This window comes from Acanthochromis polyacanthus, chromosome 12 (assembly GCF_021347895.1).
Source record: "Acanthochromis polyacanthus isolate Apoly-LR-REF ecotype Palm Island chromosome 12, KAUST_Apoly_ChrSc, whole genome shotgun sequence".
In the NCBI taxonomy this organism is placed as follows: Eukaryota; Metazoa; Chordata; class Actinopteri; family Pomacentridae; genus Acanthochromis; species Acanthochromis polyacanthus.
The window spans coordinates 35,085,285-35,107,406 of NC_067124.1; the positions used below are offsets into that span (position 1 = coordinate 35,085,285).

The 22,122-nt window shown below is 42.3% G+C and overlaps 1 protein-coding gene across 1 annotated transcript in view; it reads right to left on the reverse strand.

Moving 5' to 3' along the window:
• The window catches only part of LOC110952957 (G patch domain-containing protein 8), a 65,619-nt gene extending 44,831 nt beyond the window's left edge, over positions 1 to 20,788 (reverse strand). Inside the window, exons 1-2 of the mRNA XM_022196732.2 lie at positions 20,150 to 20,788; positions 19,752 to 20,040 (exon numbers count right to left, since the gene is read on the reverse strand). Coding sequence (XP_022052424.2) covers positions 19,752 to 19,904 — 153 coding nt within the window. The 5' untranslated portion in view covers positions 19,905 to 20,040; positions 20,150 to 20,788. The remainder of the gene's footprint in view (positions 1 to 19,751; positions 20,041 to 20,149) is intronic.
• Positions 20,789 to 22,122: the final 1,334 nt, after the last annotated feature.

Genomic DNA, 22,122 nt, shown 5'->3' on the forward strand with positions numbered 1-22,122 from the left:
AATTATATTTGCTTATTTGGCCTGTGCCCTTTGTTGCCATGTTTATGTTTCATCTCAAATCTGATTCTCTGCTTAAAATTTCCTTTTGGGGCATTATGGAAATGTGTAAAGCACATTTTCTTTCATACTGTCCAATTTAAATGAGGTTAAAATGCAAGTTTCCAGGTTTAATTTTGCATTTAAGCAAATGTGCAGGTCTTCTGGCTCTTCTGTATGTTTACGAGACGCCGAAAAACTGACTGTTCTTTACATAGAACTCAGCATTTTCCTATGGTTTGCTCGATATAAATGTAAACACATTCAGCAACGCTTGACTTGAAAGTCAGCACTGCAGCCTTGTAGCCACTGTTTAATTTTAATGTTGAAGTACATTCAAAAAACAGAAAATTTGTCACTGTCATAATACTCGCGGGCTGCACATCAAGTGCTGCTTTCACGCGCCGGTAAACGCCGTTACAGTTGTTTCTGCTCAAAATAAATCTGCTGTCTTGACTCTATATATGAAGTGCAACGAATCAAAGGCAAATATAAAAGAATGGTACTCAGCGGGAGTCAAAGTGACCGTTTTTTTGTGTCCGGCTGTACAGTATACAGTGCAGCGTGTACACGGCTGCTCCCCTGTTGAAGCCATAAATCTGCGATTAGTCACAAGGCCCGACCAAACGATCACTCAGCAAGCAATCAAAATTTAATTCTCCGTCCATCACGACGCAAGGCCGAAGACTCTTTGTGCCGATGTGTCCACCTCCTCCCTGCCTCCCTCCTTCTCCATCCATTCAACAGAGCACCTCGTTTCCACTGAGTTATTCATTGATCAGCCCCATTCTGTGCTACGCTTAAAATCTCTCTACTTCGCCGCCCACGTTCTTTGGAATCCTGAATGCGACGCCGCCTCTGGCTCGTGCAAGTTGAATTGATTCACCTGGGCAGAGCGTGGCTTTCAGATAGAAAGGAAATAGAGAAATAAACGAAGCAGAGGACATCCAGAGACATTTTCAACCACTTGAACAAACATGACCCGCGCTTTCTTTCCCGGCGTTTCTGATTCAATATGCGTTCGGTAGGATCAAGGCCTGAAAGCACACATGCAAAATTCCTGAGGTAGCCCGGCCTTCTCTGTGTCTTTTAATGTATTTCTATGATCCTCAGCTCGCTTAAACTCACTTAATCACTGCACTCTTCGGGGACTCGCATTTGTTTCCCTGAACGAAGAGTTCCTTCCGTTTCTTTCATTGCACATCAAGGAGAACATCATATGCAAATTACGGGAAGACAAAAGGATGGCGGGGAATAATGGAGGGAGAGCTGGACTTTCCTCTTTGTCTTTGTAACTACTAAATGCATTCACTGTGGGTTTCCTTGGTATTTTTTCCCCCCTTCTTATGTGGTTCTTTCTCCACACGAGGGGTGAAAATGATACATGGGTGAGATCTGATCATCTCTTGTCCTTACACTCCCTCCTCTGCAATCGCTCCACCACCCTTTTCTTTCTCCTTTTATTGCGGTCTTTTATAATATTTTGGATTCCTGTCTTTCTCTCCCTCGTATCGGTTTTCTCTCTCATGCACTAAAAGCACTTGTCAGTTATGTGTCCTTCCATCTGTGCGCCTCTCAGGCTTCTCTCTTCTCTTGCTAAATGTCACATCGAGTATTAAATGCTTTTCTCTCCCAGCTGGTAGGAACCAAAATGGATTTATGTCCACTATACATTAAATTAAAGGCCCAATTGAAAACCCTGCACGGATAAATGGATATACAGTGTTGGTGGGTTATCTTACACGCTTGCAAGGGTTGCATGATTTATCATTTTTAGCACCAACATTGTGCAAATGAACTCAAGCACATCAGACTTTTTGCTTCTCTACAAGAGAAATCTGCATTTAGTTCAATTTAAGAGGCTCTTGGATGCACTGCTTTTGGAGATAGACATTTAGTTTGTTGACATGCATGAAATATGCAAGAAACACTAAAAAAAAAGCAAGATTTGGTTACAGAAAGCAACACAACATCAGAAATATTTCAGCTACAGAGAGTATAATGTTGACGGAAAACAGTGTTTTGCAAATTCTTACCACTAGGGCTGAACGGTATGAGGGGAAAACATCTAACTGCAGTTTTGTTTTTGTCAGATATTGTGTTCTACTTTGTGTTTTAGTTCATTATTCATAGTATAACAGATTTAAAATGCAAAGAAGCGTTGCTACATGACACAAGAAAGACGGCATGAATTTGTAAAATCACTGTTGCAACGGTTTAAACTCTGCTAACTGCATAGCTTCAAATTGCAATTGCAAATCAAACATTTGCTCGGCCCAAGTTTATACCATCAAACCTGCATTTTGTTCTAAAAATGAAGTATTACATAACCTATTAAAGGTGTGTTAGACAATACGACGTGACGTAGTGCAGCCCAAACCACATAGTATATGTTGCAATCCCTGAAACTGCTTGAATTACGTTAATTTAATTGGGTTACAGCATTAGTCTCATTGTTTAGCAGCCACGCCTTCTTATAGTCTAGATTGCAGACTTTTTGATTTGTGAATTACATATTCTCCAATTGCAATTTGAAATCAATTAATTGCTCAATTGTAGTTTATACCATCAAAACCTACAGTGTTTTCTAAAAAAAAAAGCATTAAAATTATGCCTAAATGCTGCAAAATGTACAAGTTGTAACTCGAAGATATGTAACATAAACCACAGTTCACACACAGATGTCGATGAAGCACCAACAAACCCTGAAAGTTTCAAACTGCTTGAATTATGCACATTCGGTTGAGTCACAGCAACGGTCTGATTGTTTAACAGCCACACCTCGTATATCCTAGATTGCAGCTTTTGTGATTTTCTAGTAGCACTGGTTTAAATCACCACAAAGCTCTGAATGACGAGTGCAAAGCCAGATCTGAAGGTCCTCCAAAGCAAATTACAACCCAAAAAACACTATTTTGGGTGCCGGTGCTGCACCGCATGAGAAAGGTTCCAAATTTGCAGAGAGAAATCACCGATGTGCAAACTTTTCACCTTGGGAAAGACATAATTAACAGTTACCAAAGACGGCTTTAAAAATGTGATCCGGCCACTTCACAGGCAGAATGTAATATCATCAGGCACCTGTTTTTTTTTGTTTTTTTTTAAACTTAAATTGCCATCCCAGAGCTGTGAGAACTAAAAGCTGAAACAGAGTTAAAACAGGGAAGCTACAACAGGCTGAAATACAGTCAGTCTCACCGTCCACTCTGTTAATGAGGACGTCCAACTGAAGAGCTGCTGTTTGGAAACTGAATTTTATCCTGGATGATCATACAAGTGAGAACGTGGCAGCAAGGTTGAGTTAAGCATTGGCCGTTCAGTGCCTCAGTAAGTCTGTATAGCAAGAGACTGAACGTTAAAATGTTCCATCAGGAAAGAACTTAGTCGTCAAGACCAATGTCAGAAGCTGACATCTGTGCAAAAAGTTGAAGCCCAGTACGTGTATATTTACAGGAACTGCTGAAGAGTTTACCTTCTAGCATCACTTACAATAAATTTATGAATTCAGTCAGTGTTTTTACAGCCTACAAAGTGGGAAAAACATGCCCAAAATAAAGAAAGATAGATATTTACTGTTAATTTTGGTGAACCACTTTAAAAACTATCTTGCAATGCTTTTGTTTTGCGATCTCAGCTAAATCAGTTCCGAAAGTTCAATGAATATACTATTTTTCCATTTCTGTGACCAAGTTTTTCATTTTTAAGAGATGTTCTATATATTTTATGTTCTTGCAACATGCAGCTATATGTGGTTCAGAAAATATCACTAGCTGACTTGTTCATTATCAGTTCTTTGTTAATATGAGCTCAGAAATGGGACTTTTTGGTGGCTTCACTGTGTTCTTTCATTTCAACTCACACATAATCAGTGATTATTTGATCTACTTGTTCAATATTGTAGATTCCAATTCAATAATATGTTGAGAAACAACAGTTGAAATTTCAGGGTTTGATCTTTAACAGTTCCTGAGACATTGTTCTTCAAACAGCCTCAAATTAAATGTGCGAATAAAAGCGACAAAAGTTGTGTGATAAGCAGTTGTATTTTATGTACTAGATTCTAAATCAATGACATGATGAGAAGGGACTGTGAAAAATTGCAGGCTTTTATCTCTAACAGTTCCTGAGATATTGTTCAAACATAACCTTGAATTTCAATGTGTGAAGAAAGGGGCCAAAAGTTGCTCGATGAGCAGTTTTATTTGATCTACTTGTCCAATATTCTAGATTCCAAATCACTGACATAATGAGAAATAACTGAAAATTTCAGGCTTTTATTGACGCTCAAACAAGCCTTCAAATATCAAAATACGGGGAAAAAAATGCTCTCCAAAAGTATTCAACATGTCAAGCCAAAATTTCACAAATATCTTTCCGCATGCGATAGAAAAGCCAATTCATTCAAATCAGAGCTGGTCAAGCAGAAATTGTTCTAAAAACTTGCCGATTTGACCCAACATGTTTCGCTGAACAAATAAATGTTTCAGTGTGCAGTGTCTTTACAGTATAGTGGCAGCCCAACACGCACACACACACACACATATACAGTACGTCAGACACTCCACATGTGCCGGCTGTCATTTTCCTGTCGGCACTTGACTGACTGCTTCAAAGAGGATCAACTCCCTATCAGCTAAAGTGATCAAACTAGAACCGCAGTCTGTCAGAGTGTGATGATACAGATTAGAGCCGGCGACAAGTTAAGAAGATGAAGGTAATCAGTTTGGAGGAAGTGACAGATTTTAAAGAACAGGATTAATTTGATTGAAGATTACACGCTACTGTTAATGCTCGGCTAAGAATCGCCCACTGAGAAACTCTCGCGGATGACGGGAGTGAGGGAGGGAGGGAGGGCCGCTGGTGTCGGTGAATTGAGGAGTGATTGCGGATTCTTTTGAAACTTTCCAGGACTGGCGTTGGTTGGCTTTGTGCGATTGGTTTGTTTACACATTACACGAGCGAGCGGACAGATGGCTAATGATGCCAAATTAACCGTTTGAAGGGCGGCGAGTCTTCCTCTGTTGTGCACATCAGTCCGACGTTGGTGTTTTTGCCTTTATTTTTTTCCACCAGCTAAGATCCTTGTGCTGGATTGAAATCCCGTCAGGCCTCATTCTTCCATCTCTTCAGCTCTTCACGTAGTTCTCCGGGCGTCCTCGCTATCATCCTTAACTCCTCTGCAGCCCTCTGTATGGCTGCATTAGTATGTATGGCCGTGTAGCTCGGGGTTTAGAGGTTTATGTCTCCTAATAGACAGAGATTTGTCCTGTCACACAAACACCCACATGCAGCTTACAGCCAGAGACAGGAGGAAGAACTTCCGCTCTGTGTGCGGAGCGAACAGAGAAAGAACATTTATGCTCCTGCCTTATCTCGAGAGAGAAAGGTTCCATTTCTGTACGAATCATAAAGCACTCATTTGTGGCTTCTTTTCTCCCACGCTGCTCTCCTGCTTCTTCTTCTTCTCTCTCTTTCTACCCCTTTTCTCTTCCTCTTCCGCTGATTGGATTAAGACCAAAGAAACAGAGTGAAGAGATGAGGAAGGGGATGAGAGCTTATTAAGCATGTGAAAGGTGAGATGACATTAAGCTGTGCAGAAAGAGATTGAGAGGGGAAGAAAAAAAAGGTGTGTGTGTGTGTGTGTGTGTGTGTGTGTGTGTGTGTGTGTGTGTGTGTGTGTGTGTGTGTGTGCGTGTGAAGGCATGCGTGAGACTCGGCACATTAAAAAAAAATTTTTTTTTGCGCTTTAGGTCGGGCGAGAAAGAGGGAGGAAGTGAGGCGTTTAGCTGCGGAGCACTTTAATCAAGGGGCGAGCAATCCTGCATGACCCACTCTGTCATCCATTATTGATGCCTGCCTCAGCCAGGCTGATGAATCATTAAGCCACTCATCAGGCCTGGGAATTCTGCCTCCTCCTCGGCCGATGACACTCATTTGCATAAATCACACGCTGCTATTTTTCACACGCTTGCACATAAACACAAACACACACCCACGTGCAGCCAAACAAGCTCGCTCTGTGATGTGCATGCCTCATTTTTTTTATTATTATATTTTATTTCAAAGCAAAAACAACAACACCACACATATCTGTCATACCTGGAATCAAATGCAACATTCAAAACAGAGGCTTATGCTGTTCAGCAGCTGCACAGATGAAAGACAATGTGTTCCCCCAGACCTCTCGGTGCATTCGTCTCCTCTTTTACCGGACATGTTTAGCATATGTAATCCAACTGAAGGGAGTGAAACTGGAGGAATGACAGAGAGGGAAGCAGATCTCACAGAGTTGATGTTTACTTCTCGCCTCTGGGTTTTATGGCAGAGGAAAAAGTGGCGAATCTTAGGGAAATTGATGAGTACTCATGGCATGCAGGCACAATCCTCCCACACATTCCTTCACATCTTTATGGGGTTCCCTCTCCTCTGCTTCTCCTTCTCCTGTCCCTCTGTTCTCCTCCCCTCCCGCTGCTTTCCCAGCCTCCTCCCATTCACTGTTGTGACTAATCCCGTACCACAGGGTAAGAATATACCTCACAGCGAGGGGAAGGAGGCCCCATAGCAGACTTGCATGGAAAAAAAAAGAGAGAAAAGAACGCGCAAATCATGCCAAACATACATACACAAACAGACAGAGGAAACAGGCACCCTGCCCATGTGAAGGAGTTGGCCAAGGCCTGGTGGCTGCTAGCTGGAGGCTTCTTGCAGACCACTGTGATCCTGCAATCCTGGCAGCGTGCAGCCAGGACATTTCTGCACGGCGCTAAGCTGAGCAACCTGGCATCTCCAATCTGCTAAACGCAAGAATGCTGCTGCTCATGATAATTGCAGCCGGTTGTTTTCTCCATCACGGCTGATAGGAAGACCGGTTGAAGCAAACGGCATGAATTATTAGTGTGTGCATCATAGCATCGCACTGCCGGTGGAGGTAAGTCTGATATAATTTGATGCATTGTTACTGATGCATGACCGACCCGGCGCTATCAGAATGTCCTAGTAGGTCCTATCTGCTGTGATACATAAACATGAGAGAACACCAGAATGAACACACATGAGAACACACACAGGGTTATTATATTAGTGCATGTAATTTTTTTGCCCTGCTTGTGCTGACTTTATCTGTGTGCAGACACAAGAGATTTTAAAAAGATGATAGCTCAACGATGCCCTTTTCATCTCGCTGGGTCCTTGACCTTCACATTGACACTTTTTCTTTTCTGTTTTTACACAGTGTCGTCTGTCAGAGGTCAGACGACAAAGGTGAAAAGCCAGGGGTAAGAGAAGGTGGCTGAGGCAGCGGAAACATGAAAGCCTCTGCAAAAATGCTTGTATTCAAGTTTTATTTTCAAGCTATGGTAGTATTTTTTAAGGGTTCTTTATGTCAAAGATGTCACTGCAAAAAAGATGTAAATTCCAAAACACTTCAGACAAAGATTCCTTGCACTAAATCACACCATCATGACAATAAAGAATCATCATCTACACTAAATATGAGGTACTTTAAAAAGTTCTCGACCTCACCAGAGAACATCACAGGAGAAAAAATTGTTCTTGCATTATTTTTCATCACTCTCTGCATTTTAACTTCAGTGCACTTGGGTCCACCAATGCTCAAGATTTCCTATCACTTTTGTGGAAGAAGGTCACATCTTGAGCCTCCAGATTCTCCTCAACAGTATGCATGACTTCAACATCACTCTGAAAATGGCAACCACACAAGTTGGATTCCAGTTTGTGAAACAGATAAAAGTCAGACAGTGCAGAATGTGTTAGTAAAGTTCACGAGGCAACAGTTCAAAACCACATTTGAGTGCTTCTCCCAGTTGTGCTATCTGGACGGATGCATTGTCCTGTAGCAACAGGAGCCAGCTTGAAACTTTCTGCTCCCTGTTTGTTTTTGTGGACCTTGATATGAGGCTTTACAGTGTACAGTTATGCCAAAAAATGGAGGTTACACCCCATGTTTCCAGGTTAGTCTGAGAACTTTTACTTTTTGGTACCCTCGTATATTACAGTATGAAAAAATACAGGGATTTTCACCAAAGAACTTGAAAAATTCTGTTTGGAAAGAAGAAATCATTCTATCAAGATTAAGCTGATTAAAAAGGGGATTGCACAGGAATCAAAAACAAAAATGACAAGAATACAAAAAGGCAGTTTGCAACCTTTCTCCAATGGTACGAAACTGGCAAAGGAATCCAACATAGTTTTGACTTTGGATGACATTCAGATGTGGCTTTGCACTCATCATACGGAACTTTGTGGTGCTGATTTAAAGGCTAAAACTAATCAGGTAATATAGTTGGTGGCAACAATCGTAAGACGGAGCTGCTTTACTTAACTCAAGATAAGATATATCTTATTGTACTCAAAGGAGTTTGGTCAGAAGCGGAAATTTTACAGCTCTGTCCAACTAAAACAAAAAACATGCAGCTGTAAGCACAGAATGAGACATCCATGTATAAAACCATGCAGGAAAACAGCCTCATCTAAAACATACATGCACATCCACACAGATATTCAATTTACCTATATATCACACCTGAAAGAGCAACGTATTGCAGCTTGCATAAACTTTTAAATAATGCCATCAGAACAAAAAGGAGAACCCAGAGATCAACCTTGTAGGCCAAATGTATCTGTAGCAGAAAAATTTACATACAGCTGATCTTTTTGTAAACAAATCTTCCTTTTCACTGTTTTTCTGCCGTTTTTTCTTCATTTTACTGCACTTGTGGAGCCTGTGAGTCAGCAAACTCAGTGTCTTGTGAAGAAAGTTAAGAAAAAAAAAACACCTTTCAAGAACCTTCAGATGGGAGCAAATAACAGGAAGACCTAAGTCATGAAAAATGAAAAGTATGTGAGTTTTCTTTTTGTATCAAACAGAAAGAAAAGTTGGTGCCTGATGTCCTGCTTCATATTGCACTTCTCAATGTCGATGCTGCAACAATATATTGTGCCACTCAAACGCAAATGACCGGTTTATATACGTCATAAATAATATGTTATGAATAATATTGTAAGTCTGTCAGTCCTCATAACTCAGGCTGTGACTTAAAGCGATCTGTGTGAGTGCATTGCTGTTCCCAGCAGTGCAGTGTGCACCAATAACAGCCCATTCTGTGCAGGGCACCGCAATGCAAAACATGAAAGCCTTGATCTTATGTCAACGAATTCAGGGAAGTAAAACTTGTTCATATGCATTAAAATTCCTCTGCTACTTTGATCTATATATGCAAAGTGCCTGTTCGACTTCTTTCAGACGGAGTTATTTTTATAAATCGTCCTTATGCACATGAAAAGTGAAGAGGAAGGAAAAAAAATATGATGTGAAGATCAAGCTGAGAATGAAATTTCCAGTTGCTTTATTCAGAAAGGAGCCTCTTGGTCTCCTGTCAGGCTGGGAGTAATTCCTGGGCTTCTGCTCAACCAGGAGGTGCTGGTTCACAGCCTCTCTTTCACTGAGTCATCTCTCCTCCAGAGGAGAGATAATTAATTTGTCTGAGCTGCTCTTAACCCTGGCCTGCATGTCAGCCACCGAGACACGAGCGGGCATTCAAGCACACAGGTGCAAATATGTGTAATGCACACACCCACATGTGCAGGAAGGCACATCGGAGTGTGTTTAATGGAGCCGTAACTGCATCTGCTCCGACATGAAATCCACGTAGAGCAGCGGAGAACGAAGGGGGCAGAAAGCAGGTTATTGAAAAGCAGAAAAACTGACCATCAAATAAAGCACAGACCATCTTCTCTTTCATTCCTTCAAGGACTTTTCTGCAATATTGCAACTGCAATATTACTCCCATCACCCACACAAACACCTATATAGGTGTGTGTGTGTGTGTGTGTGTGTGTGTGTGTGTGTGTGTGTGTGTGTGTGTGTGTGTGTGTGTGTGTGTGTGTGTGTGTGTGGTGTACCTGCACAGGTATACCACACACACACACACGCACACACACGATCTATATAAAATTCAAAGGTCCAAACAGTTGAACCTTTGACCTGCTAAAAAATGAATGGGCTGCAGAGATGAGATGAAAAGCAATAGGAGCGGGAGATAAGAGGAGTGTCAGGGAGAGGAGGATGAGAGCAAAGGCACTGGCTGGAGAAATAGATAGAAGGTAGATGATAGTTTAAAGGCAGATCTGCAGGATGCAGGAGAAACTGCTTTGAGAGAATAAAAAAAAGGCTGAATGAGACACGAAATCCTAATGACTGTGCCACGAAAACACTTTCATCTCTTCATCTCTCACCTGTCATCTTGCTATTCTTTTTTTTCACAACTTGGGCAATGATACTCTTCTGATAGCTATGATTTTTGACATTTTTTTTTTCTGTGTATGATGGTGTTTTGAGTTTCCGCCTGAGCTGGCGTTCCAGATGGTTCATCAAACATCCCGTAATTATCAAACGCTCACTAATTGTATATGAGTGTGTGTTTATGTGCCGGTGTGTCTCCAGGTGATTATCTGATGCTGCTCACTAATGACCACACAGACAAACATCTGTCCCAAGGTAATATACAAAATGAGAGGTTGGCCATCTGCTGTGTCTGCAGCCCCAACATCACAACATGGCATCGAAACGCCAGAAAATCTGCGCTTTTAAGATGCTCTCGTGATAAAGTGTTAAATCAACACAAGAGGCCCTTCGCTGTTGCATTATCATAACTATTACCAAATACTAAACCCAATCTGTACCCTCCAGACATGCTCGCTCACGCCCACGATGGAGCCCTGTTCAGGTCAACTCAGCCCGGCAGACATCCTCATAGTCCTGCCCCGGCAGCCGTCAGACATCCAAAACACACATGAATAAATGATTACAATTCAAACAGCGGCTTCTTAAAGTCTCACAGAACTTTTAGTCCAAACAGAGGGTTTTGGAAACATCCCTCCTCGGGGTGCAACATCGCCCTTTTTATGATCGAAATCTTTTTTTTTTCCCCGAGTTCAAATGGGCGTCAAATTCAAGTTGAGCTTGCTTGTTTTTCCAGTACACAAGCACTCCAGTTGTCAGGGAAATCGAATAAAGATCATCTCACAAGCATCGCCGAGCTCAAAGACACCTATACATAGGTGGAGATGAATATGCACTTCCCTCTTTGTCTCCACTCTTGAGGGCGTGCTGCGCTGTTGTCGAGAGACTGGCGGGTTATGTCGCCTCAAACACCGAGTTCATTTACAAGTTACACAATGCAGCACAAACAAACAGTGAGGCGGAAAAAAAACTTGAGAGGCAGAAAGGAAAGAGGTGGAGGAGTGAAATGAGCAAAGAAAGCTGAGAGCGAGTTCGAAAAAAGTCAGAAAATAGCAGCCCAACAGTGTCACATTTTCCTCCCCCCCAGAGGAACCATCCTGGTTATCAAGTAGAGGTTATTATGCTATGAAGCGCTAATGAATTCATTAGCTAAATGAAACGTCAATAAAGGCTTGAGAGAGTGTTGAAATCGATGCCAACTGTCTCGTTCTCCCCCCGTTCCCTCCTCTTTCTCTTCATCCTATCTCACCCATCTGTCCCAATTATCCACCTTTCCCCACAGCACACACACTCAGCGAACACACACACTCTCTCTGCGGAGTGTAAACCGTGATGGAGGACATTAGCGGTGATCAGTGGGAGCACTTTGCAGCGGTCAGCAGGAACGGTCCAGTCATACAGGACTTTAGCATTCAGCAGCACTCACCTGCTCACTCTCAAACTGCTCCACCAGGCCTAATGGCTGAGCTGCTGCGTGAGTACGTGTGCATTAAGGTTACACTTTATGAATGTGAGCGACTGCAGCGGCGGAAACATTGCGACACAAGACTGGACAACTCCAAAGCTTTTAACCCTTTTAAACCTCTAAACCCCCCAAAATCCACCAGTGGATTGAAAAGGCATGTTTTTTAAAAAGTTGCCAAAATTGCAGCATTTATCAGAAACACAGAACTGTTGGTTTTTCAGCTTTCCGACGTCACCAATTGGAGAACTTAACCAAATCTAAGCTTAAAATAAATTTATTCTGTGCTTTTTATTCAAAAAATTGTCAAAAATAAACTAATTACAGTAATTAGATTCTGTTAAAAAATAAAATTCTGTGTTTTGTAGTACCCTTGTATGATACAATATGCAAAAAAATAAATAAAATTTTTAACCAGATCACTTGGAATAACTTTATTTGGAAAGAATGAATCATTCTACAATGATTGAGCTGATTAAGCAGAGGATTGCATACACATTGAAAAGTTTTTTTTAAAAAGCTGAGTAAAGTAGTTTGCAGCCTTTCTCATCTGGTGTATCACTGGCAAAGACATCCAACATAGTCTTAAGCCTCTAAATCAGACAAAATCCACAATAGGGTTCCGTCTTTCAAAATAATAATAAAAAATTGCCAAAATTGCACCATTTATCAGAACCGAAACAATAAAAAAGATGGAATTTTCAGATTGTTAACTTTCCGATGTCAACCATCTGGACACCTGACAATCTAAGTTTAAAATCATTTCATTCTACATTTTTTATTCAAACAACTTCCAAAAATAAAGACGTTAGAGTAACTACATTTTGTAAACAAGAAAAGCACTCAAACAAGAGCACAGTACTCCATCAAGACTGCTCAGTCTTTGCATCATTTCCGATGGATGAAATCTTAAATGGATAATTACCTTGAACTGAGCACAGGTGTGTGTTATGCATGCTTACGTTATGGACGGATACCAAATCGCATGACCTAAATATGTAGTAGTTACGGTGACGCTGTGTCGGCCGCTATCTCGCAATGGGAAATCCTTAAGAAATCAGTGGATCCAGACTATAAGCCGCATCACTGCCAGATTCTAATGAGGTGGTCCTTGTGTCATTTCTGACCTTCACTGCAAATTTCATCCAAATCCGTTTGCCTGTTTTTGAGTAATGTTGAGCACAGAAGGAAGGAAGGATTCAGGTGGTCACAACTCCACTGTGTTCCTTGGCAGAGTAAAAACGACTAAAAAAAATTCTGGACTTCTTGGCACAAACCATGAGTCACTCAGCTGTGACTAACAGCCACATAGGAAACATTCAAGGAATCTTCACTTGAATTGGTTGGTTTCCACTGAGCTGCAGGAATATTTTGCAATGAAAAATGAGCTCACAGTGAAGAAAAATGTGACATTTGCAAAAAAAAAGAACAGACAGAACCTGCTTGAAGTTCAGAGGATTAAATCAAGAAACCTTCAACTTTAGACTTTGAACTGGCAAGTTGCTTGGCTTTTATGATCAATATAATGCAGTAATTCTGTCAATGGCAGACTTCTTCAAAATGTGACATTGGTCTGATATGCACAATACCAAGAATGTGAAGCTGTATTATTGAGTTGTTTCTACTTCTGCATGATTGTTCGGTTTCTATAGAGGTGCAGGACTTGATGTTGCAGTGGAAAATGAGCCCACGGTGACTGAAAAAGTGTCAGTATGCCTTGAAACTGCTTCGGTTTCAGAGGGTTAAGCTTGAACTGCAACGCTTCTTTATCCCAAAATCACATTTAGCTAATCTCTTTCTTGGTGATATTTGCTGAACTTTATGAATGTCAAGAGGCTATTACCGTCTCGATACCAGCTGGGTTCGACACCTGGGTATTGTGTTTACATCCGTGAGCGAACCGGCGCCTCTCATGGCAAAACCCAGTCGCCTCATCTCGCCTCTGTCCCCTCGTGATGTCTTAATATCCGCGGCTAACTACTTGAGTCACTCTGAAATGCTGCAGCTTTTCTGTGCAGCTAAATAGTTGTTTATAGGTAATTGTTCGGGGCATATGTTTAAATGCCACCTCATTTACATAAACACTGTTCAGCTCCCTGTGGAATCAATGAAAACACGAGGGCGCAAACGCAGAGTCAAACACACACACTCAAACACACTCGCTGGCGCATTTGCACTCATTTTGACACCATGCTGTATAGCAGGCGATTCATCTGTTTCCTGCAACGGCAGTGAAATATACATCAAAGTGGTCCTCGGTGGATGAGCAGCTAAGTATGCACCCATGCAAGGCTACGCTCTCCTGCAGAGGAGGAGCTCTGGAGGGACTGTGCTGGGAAAGAGGAATGGATTTAAAGGTTTTCAGACAACTGAAAGAGATGGAAGGTGTGGATCCATCTGAACTGCATGAGGCCTCCGTGCACACACACCTTTTCCCTGCTCCGCCTCTCCTCCTGTCCTCCCTCCGTGCCGACACCGAGAACAAAAAAACCTTTGAAGTGTTAATGAGAGTTTGAAGAATGTCTCACCAGTGATGATTAAGCACTAATACAGTGTAGGATGCAGAAGTTAGACACGTCCGAGAGACCTATTGCGATGACTAATTAGCGGTGATAAAGTAGTAATGAGCAAAATCCTAATCTAGACAGACCACAGCACACCGCAGGGAAGCTAAACAAAACCGAGCAGCTCTTAACAAACACAAGAGGATTTGTTGTGGAGGGAGACTTGTGTGTTCGAGGCGGCACTCGCTGGCGCCCAGTGTTTTCTTAATTCCGCAACGCCTTATCAAAGTGGAGACAAAAGAAGTTGCCCCTGACAAATCCCAGCGGTAAAACCCTTTGTACTCCACCGATCTAAGCCAAATCAAAGATGAGCTAGCTGTTGTTGTGCTGGCTGGATGGCTGCCGTGGCTTCCAACGGGACGGACAGCAGCGAAAAGATGCATCTCAGCAGGTTTGACCGCCTTGAAGAGATTTGAACCCGAAGGACTGGGTTTCACCTGACACACAGGGTCGCTTCTGAACTGCTTGACCAGACTGTTTATCATGGTGACAGGCTCATATATCGCACCACGTCTATGCTAATATGGATGAATCTGAAAGTCTTCTTTTTTTTTTTTTTAATCTTTTGACCTTCTGTACCTCCACAGCCAGCACTTTGCAACACTGGAAACTTTCCACATGTGGATATTTCTATATTAGTTCGGACATGGCCTTGGAGGGAAACCATGTCCTTTCTACCATGAATAACACAGCTTGGAGAGACTCATGTATTCAACATATTTTTATTTTTACTCGCCTCTTTCCACGCAGATGTCAGCCACAGTTGAGCCCGTAGGACGCTGAAACCAGTATGGATTCAGTTTTTTTTTTGAGAATGAATCGACTATAGATTCATTCATTAGGTAGAGGGGGCGGCATGGCTCAGTGGGTAGAGTGGCCGTCTTGCAACTGGAAGGTTGCCGGTTCGATCCTCGGCCCGTTGAGCTCATGTTGAGGTGTCCCTGAGCAAGACACCAAACCCCTAATTGCTCCTGATGGGTTGTGGTTAGCACCTTGCATGGCAACGTCCACCATCAGTGTGTGAATGTGACGTGTCATGTAAAAGCGCTTTGGATAAAAGCGCTATATAAATACAACCATTTACCATAGATGTTCCTGTAAAAAAAAAGGGACTCTTCAGGGCCACTCACAATCACTCTTTGATGGCATTTCTTCTTTTCTGATCATGTTTGAAGGTTTTATACAGTATGGCTGCACAGACTCCTAATTTTCAGTGTCAGATCTGATTTGACGGTTCACTGTAACTGTAATTATAATCATAGGCGCTTTACGCCAGAGACATTGTCACGCAAAAGCAGGAAAATCACAGGTGCAAATGAAACTGATGGTTGTTGAATTCCACTTAAAGGTCTTGGAGTTGTACGTGCCAACCCACTGTCACACTGTCATCTCCTACTGCAGGATGTTGTTAATGCTATTACTAAAAAAAAAAAAGACCAATTGATATGATGCAAACTGCAAGGCTTTACTTGATTGATTTGCACAAGTGAATGCAGCATTACAATTTTTCTTGGGGACTTGAGTACACCAGAGAGATTTAAAAAAAATAAAATAAATCCAACTTTGACAGCCTCACTGTATATTGTATGAGCCAAGTAACATTTTTAAGCTTTTCTAGTACTAAACGTGTCTTTTTTCATGTAATATTCAATATATTTGGAATATTCACTGTAAAATAGTTTAAAGTTGAAGGTTTCTTAATTTCACCATCCGAACCCCAAGCTGTTTGTAGCTCCTGTCACATTTGTCCTCACTGTTGGCTCATTTTTCAATAAAATATAAAGTCCTGCACCTCAATGGAAACAGCTCAACCTTGACTAGAAGAAAAGAGAACTAAGATACTCCTACTGTGCAGTATAACAAAGCTTTTAAGTCATAAATCATAAAAAAAAAGCAAAGATGAAAGCTCAACATTTTCCCCACAAGTGTTACCAATACTGGAAAAAAAAAAAGGAGCTCCACATCCTGTCTCACGTTCTACATCAACTCTAGAATGAGGTTTCACCATGCTGAATGTGTCTTTCAACAACTTGCTCCTTTGAATGTTTCTGAGCCGTGCTGCATTCATATTATTGATCAAGTATGGTTTTCTCTCAGTTTCTCCTGTCATCTTCTCGATGCTCTGTAAACACAACCTGCAGTTCAACCTAAAAATCACTGAATTTTTGTCACATGACTTCTGTTCGCAGCTCACTCGGTCATGGCTTCTCGGTTGCAGTGAGGAGCACAGATTTTTTTTTTGGTTTTGAATGAGTTTTGAAGAATAAAATGGCTTTAATGAAAAATCTGTTTTACAGTTTCTGGGTCTGTTAAATGCTGTAATTTTGGCATTAAAAAAAGAAAAAATGCCTTTCAAACCTTTGTGTCTGGGGTAAACATGCCTAAAGAGGAACATATGGATTTGAAAACATTTGATTAGAGCAAAAACTACAATTATTACCATCAATAAACCTGTTTATCAGTTAGCTGATTCTTCAATTAATTGTTCTGTATCTAAAAATAACTCTAGAAATGTGAAACAGTTCACTTGCCGTGTCCCAGAGTCCACAGTGGCACCTTCAATCGTTTGTTTTGATGATGAGTTTATAGTGATACAGCACAATAAAAATCAGCTCTGTCAAAATCAAAACAGCTGATTTTGCAGAATATTTTTTGGCAGTCAGAGAACATTGATTAACTGACCAACAGCCTCGACTATACATTTGACGGCAACTTTTACGACATTTTTCAATGCAAATAACCATCTCCTACTGGCAGATTTAGGTCTGATTTCTTTGAAGGATTTGACAAAAATTGAAGGCATGGTACTGTGCAATTGATTTCTTAGCCCAAACAAGCTTCAAATAAATCTTTAAAAGGGGATAAGCTTCGAAAAAGTGCACGAAAATGCAGCTTTCGTTAGTGTATGTAGATATACTGAGTGATATAGATGCACATTTACAGGCTTGTGTACCAGCTTCACAGACGGTCAGTGAGTCGTGCAACTCCAAAAGAAATTCAAGTTTCTATTAAATAAGCACAGAGCAGCTAAACCGAGTCCCTTTCTCCTTTTTGTGTAGTTTGTTCTGACTTTGGTAGCAGCTTCAGATTTTATAAAAATATGTTCACTGCACAGCTGTCATCTTTAACTCATGTTTTTGATGAATTTGTCAGATGAGTTTTTGGTTATGAAATCAGGAATTTAGCGATGCAGCACCAGAAAGAGTCCTAATGAGATGTATTCCAGTCTCTATTTTACACTCATCTGACAACAAAAACAGTAAAACATGTAAATGGAAAGAGCTAAATTGGGAATTCGGTTGTATTAAAATACACAATAAGTGAGCACAGAGAGCAGGAGAGAAGCAGGAGAGATGCTAAGTTCCTCCTGTGTGTCTCTCTTCAGACGAAACTTTTCTACTAAAATGAGTTGAACTCTGCTGCTACCATTGTCAAACTGCAGCAATCAACCAATGACGGAACAATAGTGCAGTGATACTAAAGAAAAACATTTGTTTTTAATGAACTGAAGCTAAAGAAAAAAGCATGCATTGACTAAAATGACTGACGTGAAATCATTCTGAGTATTAATAATTGTCGAATATGCAACTAATCAGCTCCAACACTGCACATAGCTGCAACACCTTGTCACATAATGTGCTCAAAATGCTCCATTTTAGCTTGTTGAATGTAAAGCCCAGTCTGTTTCGATTGTGGAGATGTCGAGCTAGCAAAAGCAGCTCCAGCGAAAAATAATGCAATTCCTTGTTTAAGGGCAAAGTTAGCTGCAAGGCCAGCGTTATGCAAATGTGTTACACGTTGATGTACAGAAGTAACAGAAAAAGTAATCTAGACTTGAAAGTGTTTAATGCAGTTAAAGAGCAGCGTTTTCTGTAGGAGAGAATAACTTCCTTCGGTGTGAAGTCTGTAAGTTTGCAGGTCTTTAACGTGCACAGAAAAAGACATAACACACTGAAGGAAAAGCCCAAATGTCATTATATGGGCTCTTTAATTTAGTCAGCAAGTTTCACATGAATCCAAATGAGACTTTCTCTGAGAAATGGAACGTTTTTTCCCTGAGACTAAACTTGTTGCAGGAGCAATTAAAAAGCGAGCATTTGATGATTCTACATGAAGATGAAGGAGCTCAGACAGGTGATAGAAATGATCAAATTTAAAAAGGGAGGCACTAATTTGTAGAAACTGAGAGATGTATCATGCATTTAGAGAGCCTGAAGATAATTTCTGTGTGTGTGTGTGTGTGTGTGTGTGTGTGTGTGTGTGTGTGTGTGTGTGTGTGTGTGTGTGTGTGTGTGTGTGTGTGTGTGTGTCTGTGTGTGCATTCGAGTGAGTTTGTGTGCAAGAATATATGCGACTCTTCGCAGCATCTCCTCCAGTCTGTGCTGCTCAACACTGCTCGCTCATTCCCATCACACAGCGAACGCGGGCCGAACATGACAGACTGGTAATGACTTGAGCATGAACACACACACACAGAGACTACACACTCGACACACTAACACACACATACCAGCTGCTCCTTTCCTCCTTTCTCATCAAACTTGTCATCAGCTCCGCCAGTTTGTCTCGTCTCACATTAAGAGCTCATGAATAATGTGTGATTACCAGAGACCCTCCGAGCTGCTCCTGAATCTCCAACACACACTCACGGATACACAAAGCACCCTGTAGTCCAAAATATCATGTACATATTTACATGTACTCATTTCCTTTGCTTTTCTCTCACTCTCTCTCTCTGTGTCTGCACACAAAATGCCAAAATACACAGCAAGTGCACACAAACCGAGAGACAGTTTGCAACTAAATGGCATTTTGGTGGCACAAAGGGACCATGTGCACCAGGAAAAGGTCAGGGAGTTATCCTTTAAGCCTGGACAGGTCCTTCTCTCAGTCTGTCTCTCACTGCAACACACACCTAACAAATACTCTCACAGGTAATTAGGCCCAATTTAATCCAGGCAACTCATCTCCAAGTCAAAGGACTAATGCAATTTAATCCCCATAGCCCAGAGATGGAGAAGAAGGAGGCACTTTAGAGACAATGGTTTCATGCTTGGATACACAATTTCCCCTCAGTTTAAAATATTCACATCTACTGTCTTCCATCAAAAAAGATTCAGGAAAAGAAATTACCATCCTCTCCAAAAATATTCACCTCCTTCTTATAGTATGACAGCGTGACAGGGTCTGCTGGGTTTTTGATTTATTTATTTTTATCTCTTTGCTGTACCCACAGTTTCCAAACACACTTATCTCACTATACTTGCGAGGAACTTCTTCTAAAAAGCACATTTCTTAACTTTGCTCTCCAAAAAAAAAAAAAAAAAAAAAAAAAAAAAAGTGAGGAAAACGACCTCACTTGGGCTTTTTCTCAACAAGCCCCACGGAAACACACTATTACGCACCTTCAACGTGCGTGTTCTCTTACCGGGGAATCGCTGCTTGCAGTTGGACACAGAGGTCCCCTGAAGACACCCTTGACGCGCCGAAAGTGTCCATTGCTCAGGTGCGTGGAGCTGATAACCAGGTAGTAACACGCGCTGCACGCCATCCCGGGGGCCTCACGAGGTTTGGGGCCCATGAAGCGGGCTTTTCCCTCAAAACGCCGGTCCTCGGTGTCGACGCTGGGGCGCCCGAGTCGGAATCCTGGCGCGGATGCTGCGCAGGTAAGGAAATGGTGACGGAGGACGCCTCACTCCTGTCCTCTGTGTGGAAGTCTGCATGAGGAGGGGAAGAAAGAAAAAAAATAAAAGGACAATCGCTCTGTGGGATACCTGTGATGTGAGAAGTGGAGACAGATGGGGAGAAGGGGGGAGCTATACTGACCGAGCTGTGCCGCTGGACTCCACGTTTGGCATGCTGTCGTCGGCCAGGCTTAAATAAATGAATGAGCGCCTGTGGAGTGCCAGAGGAAGACGGGGATCCATCCAGTCTCTGTTTCACACTCTCTCTCCCGTTTACTCCCTCTCTCACCCCTCCTTTCTCCGTCTTTTTCTCAGTCCAGTCTGGAAAGTGTGCGCAGCCTCAGCCAAGACACCCCAGTTTGAGTTGGAAAAAAGGGGAAAAGCTCTCGCAGGTGTCGAAGAGGACAGCAAAGGGAAAGCATCTGACCCTTCTTCTCCCCCTTCCTCCTCCTCTCCCCTCTATTGATTGGCTTTACAATCACCTGTCTTGTGAATGAAATTCGGTGGAGCGAGGTGGGAGGGACGCTAAATCCATCCAGAGCGGGTCCTGTTAGTTATTATCTGGCTCCGGCGCAGGCGGTACTGAAGTGGTTCAGATTCTTTCTGAGAAACACGCTCTCTCCCTCTCTCCTCACTCCCTCACCCTCTCTCTCCTCCTCCTCCTCCTCACCCCCTCCATCTCTCTCCTCTGTGTGAGTGTGTGCGCGTCTTCTTCTCGAGGGCTGCGCCGGACCGAATTTCTGTCTGCTGTAAATATGCAGCCCGTGTCCGTGCGTGGGTCTGTGGATTTGAAGGTGGGTTTAGCCAACCCTGTGCTTGAGTAACTCAAAATTAAAGTGCACACATACCACCTTCCACACGCACGTCCTTCTCGCATATTTGTTTTCTTGTGCGCAACGACATGGACAGGGGGATCAACTTTACGCGCAAAAATTGTGCGTAAATATGTGTCCGGATACAAGATGCTTGTGTCAATCTCTCCCTCTCCTGCTCCATCCTCAGCCCTCTCCCCCCTTTTGCAGGGCATCAAAGTGAAAGCTTTTACAACACCTTGGTATCTTCAGGGGGAGGAAAGGGGAAACCTCACTCGCAACCTCGGGGCTGATGATTTGATTACAGATAAAAGGGCTCTTTCTCCGGCTCGGCCTGTCAAACTGCGCCGGTTTGCCGTCAAAGAGCAGCTCGGTACCAGCTGCAGCTGAGCCTCAGCGGCGTATGGCGCTGTTCCCTAACGCGGTGCTGAAACTATTAAACTGCGAGCAACCCACAGCAGTGCGCGGCGTCATGCATATTCAGCCCTGGGATTAGGGGCGCCTTTTGTGCTCAGCAGTGAACGCCGCAGACTGGAGGGGTTTTATTTTAGAGGTAAACACGGAGGAAGGACAGCAAAGGGGCAAAGTGGGAAGAAAGGTCCATTTTTTGTTCCTTCCAGTGTGATTTAAAGCAGCCACAAAGAGATACATCATTGAGGCAACTTTTTATTTCGTTGTCAGGCTTTATTTAAGGCAGGGCGCCTGTCACTTGCTGTGAAGATGCAATACGTCTTAACAAAAACGCCACACTCTGATAGGCTACTTATCCGCAGTCTTTAGATTTAGTGCAGCTGTAGGGTCTTTAAATATCAGCCTCCAGTGACTAAATCAAAACAAGAGAAAAGACAATGTTGTTCTCATGCAGCCTTCACAAAAAAACCCCAAAAAAAACATCTTTCAGTACTTCTTATAACCCCTCCGAAGGACACCTTGCAAAGCAAACTTCTGCACTGCTTCTGAGGCAGTTGAACTTCCCAGCAGTTCTAATACAAATGTGCCTGATCCTTGCTGCTGCAATCACATTATTCTCAGAAACCTCCTACTCTTTGTCAAACTGTTGCTTCTCTGCAACCTACACATGTGCTCATTCTACAGCTCTGTCTTGTCCTAGAGGCCAGGTTTCCCTCCACAAGGAAGCCCTCCCCGAACCGTGGTCCCCGTGCAGCCGCCTGCATGATTACATGATCCAACCTCAGAGCTGTGTTATTCAAAGCAACCTTGCGTTTTGATCTGTTATGACAGAGAGTGTGTGATGGTGCCGTTTTTTATCTACATGCCCTCCTACATGAGAGGTCTGCCCCTC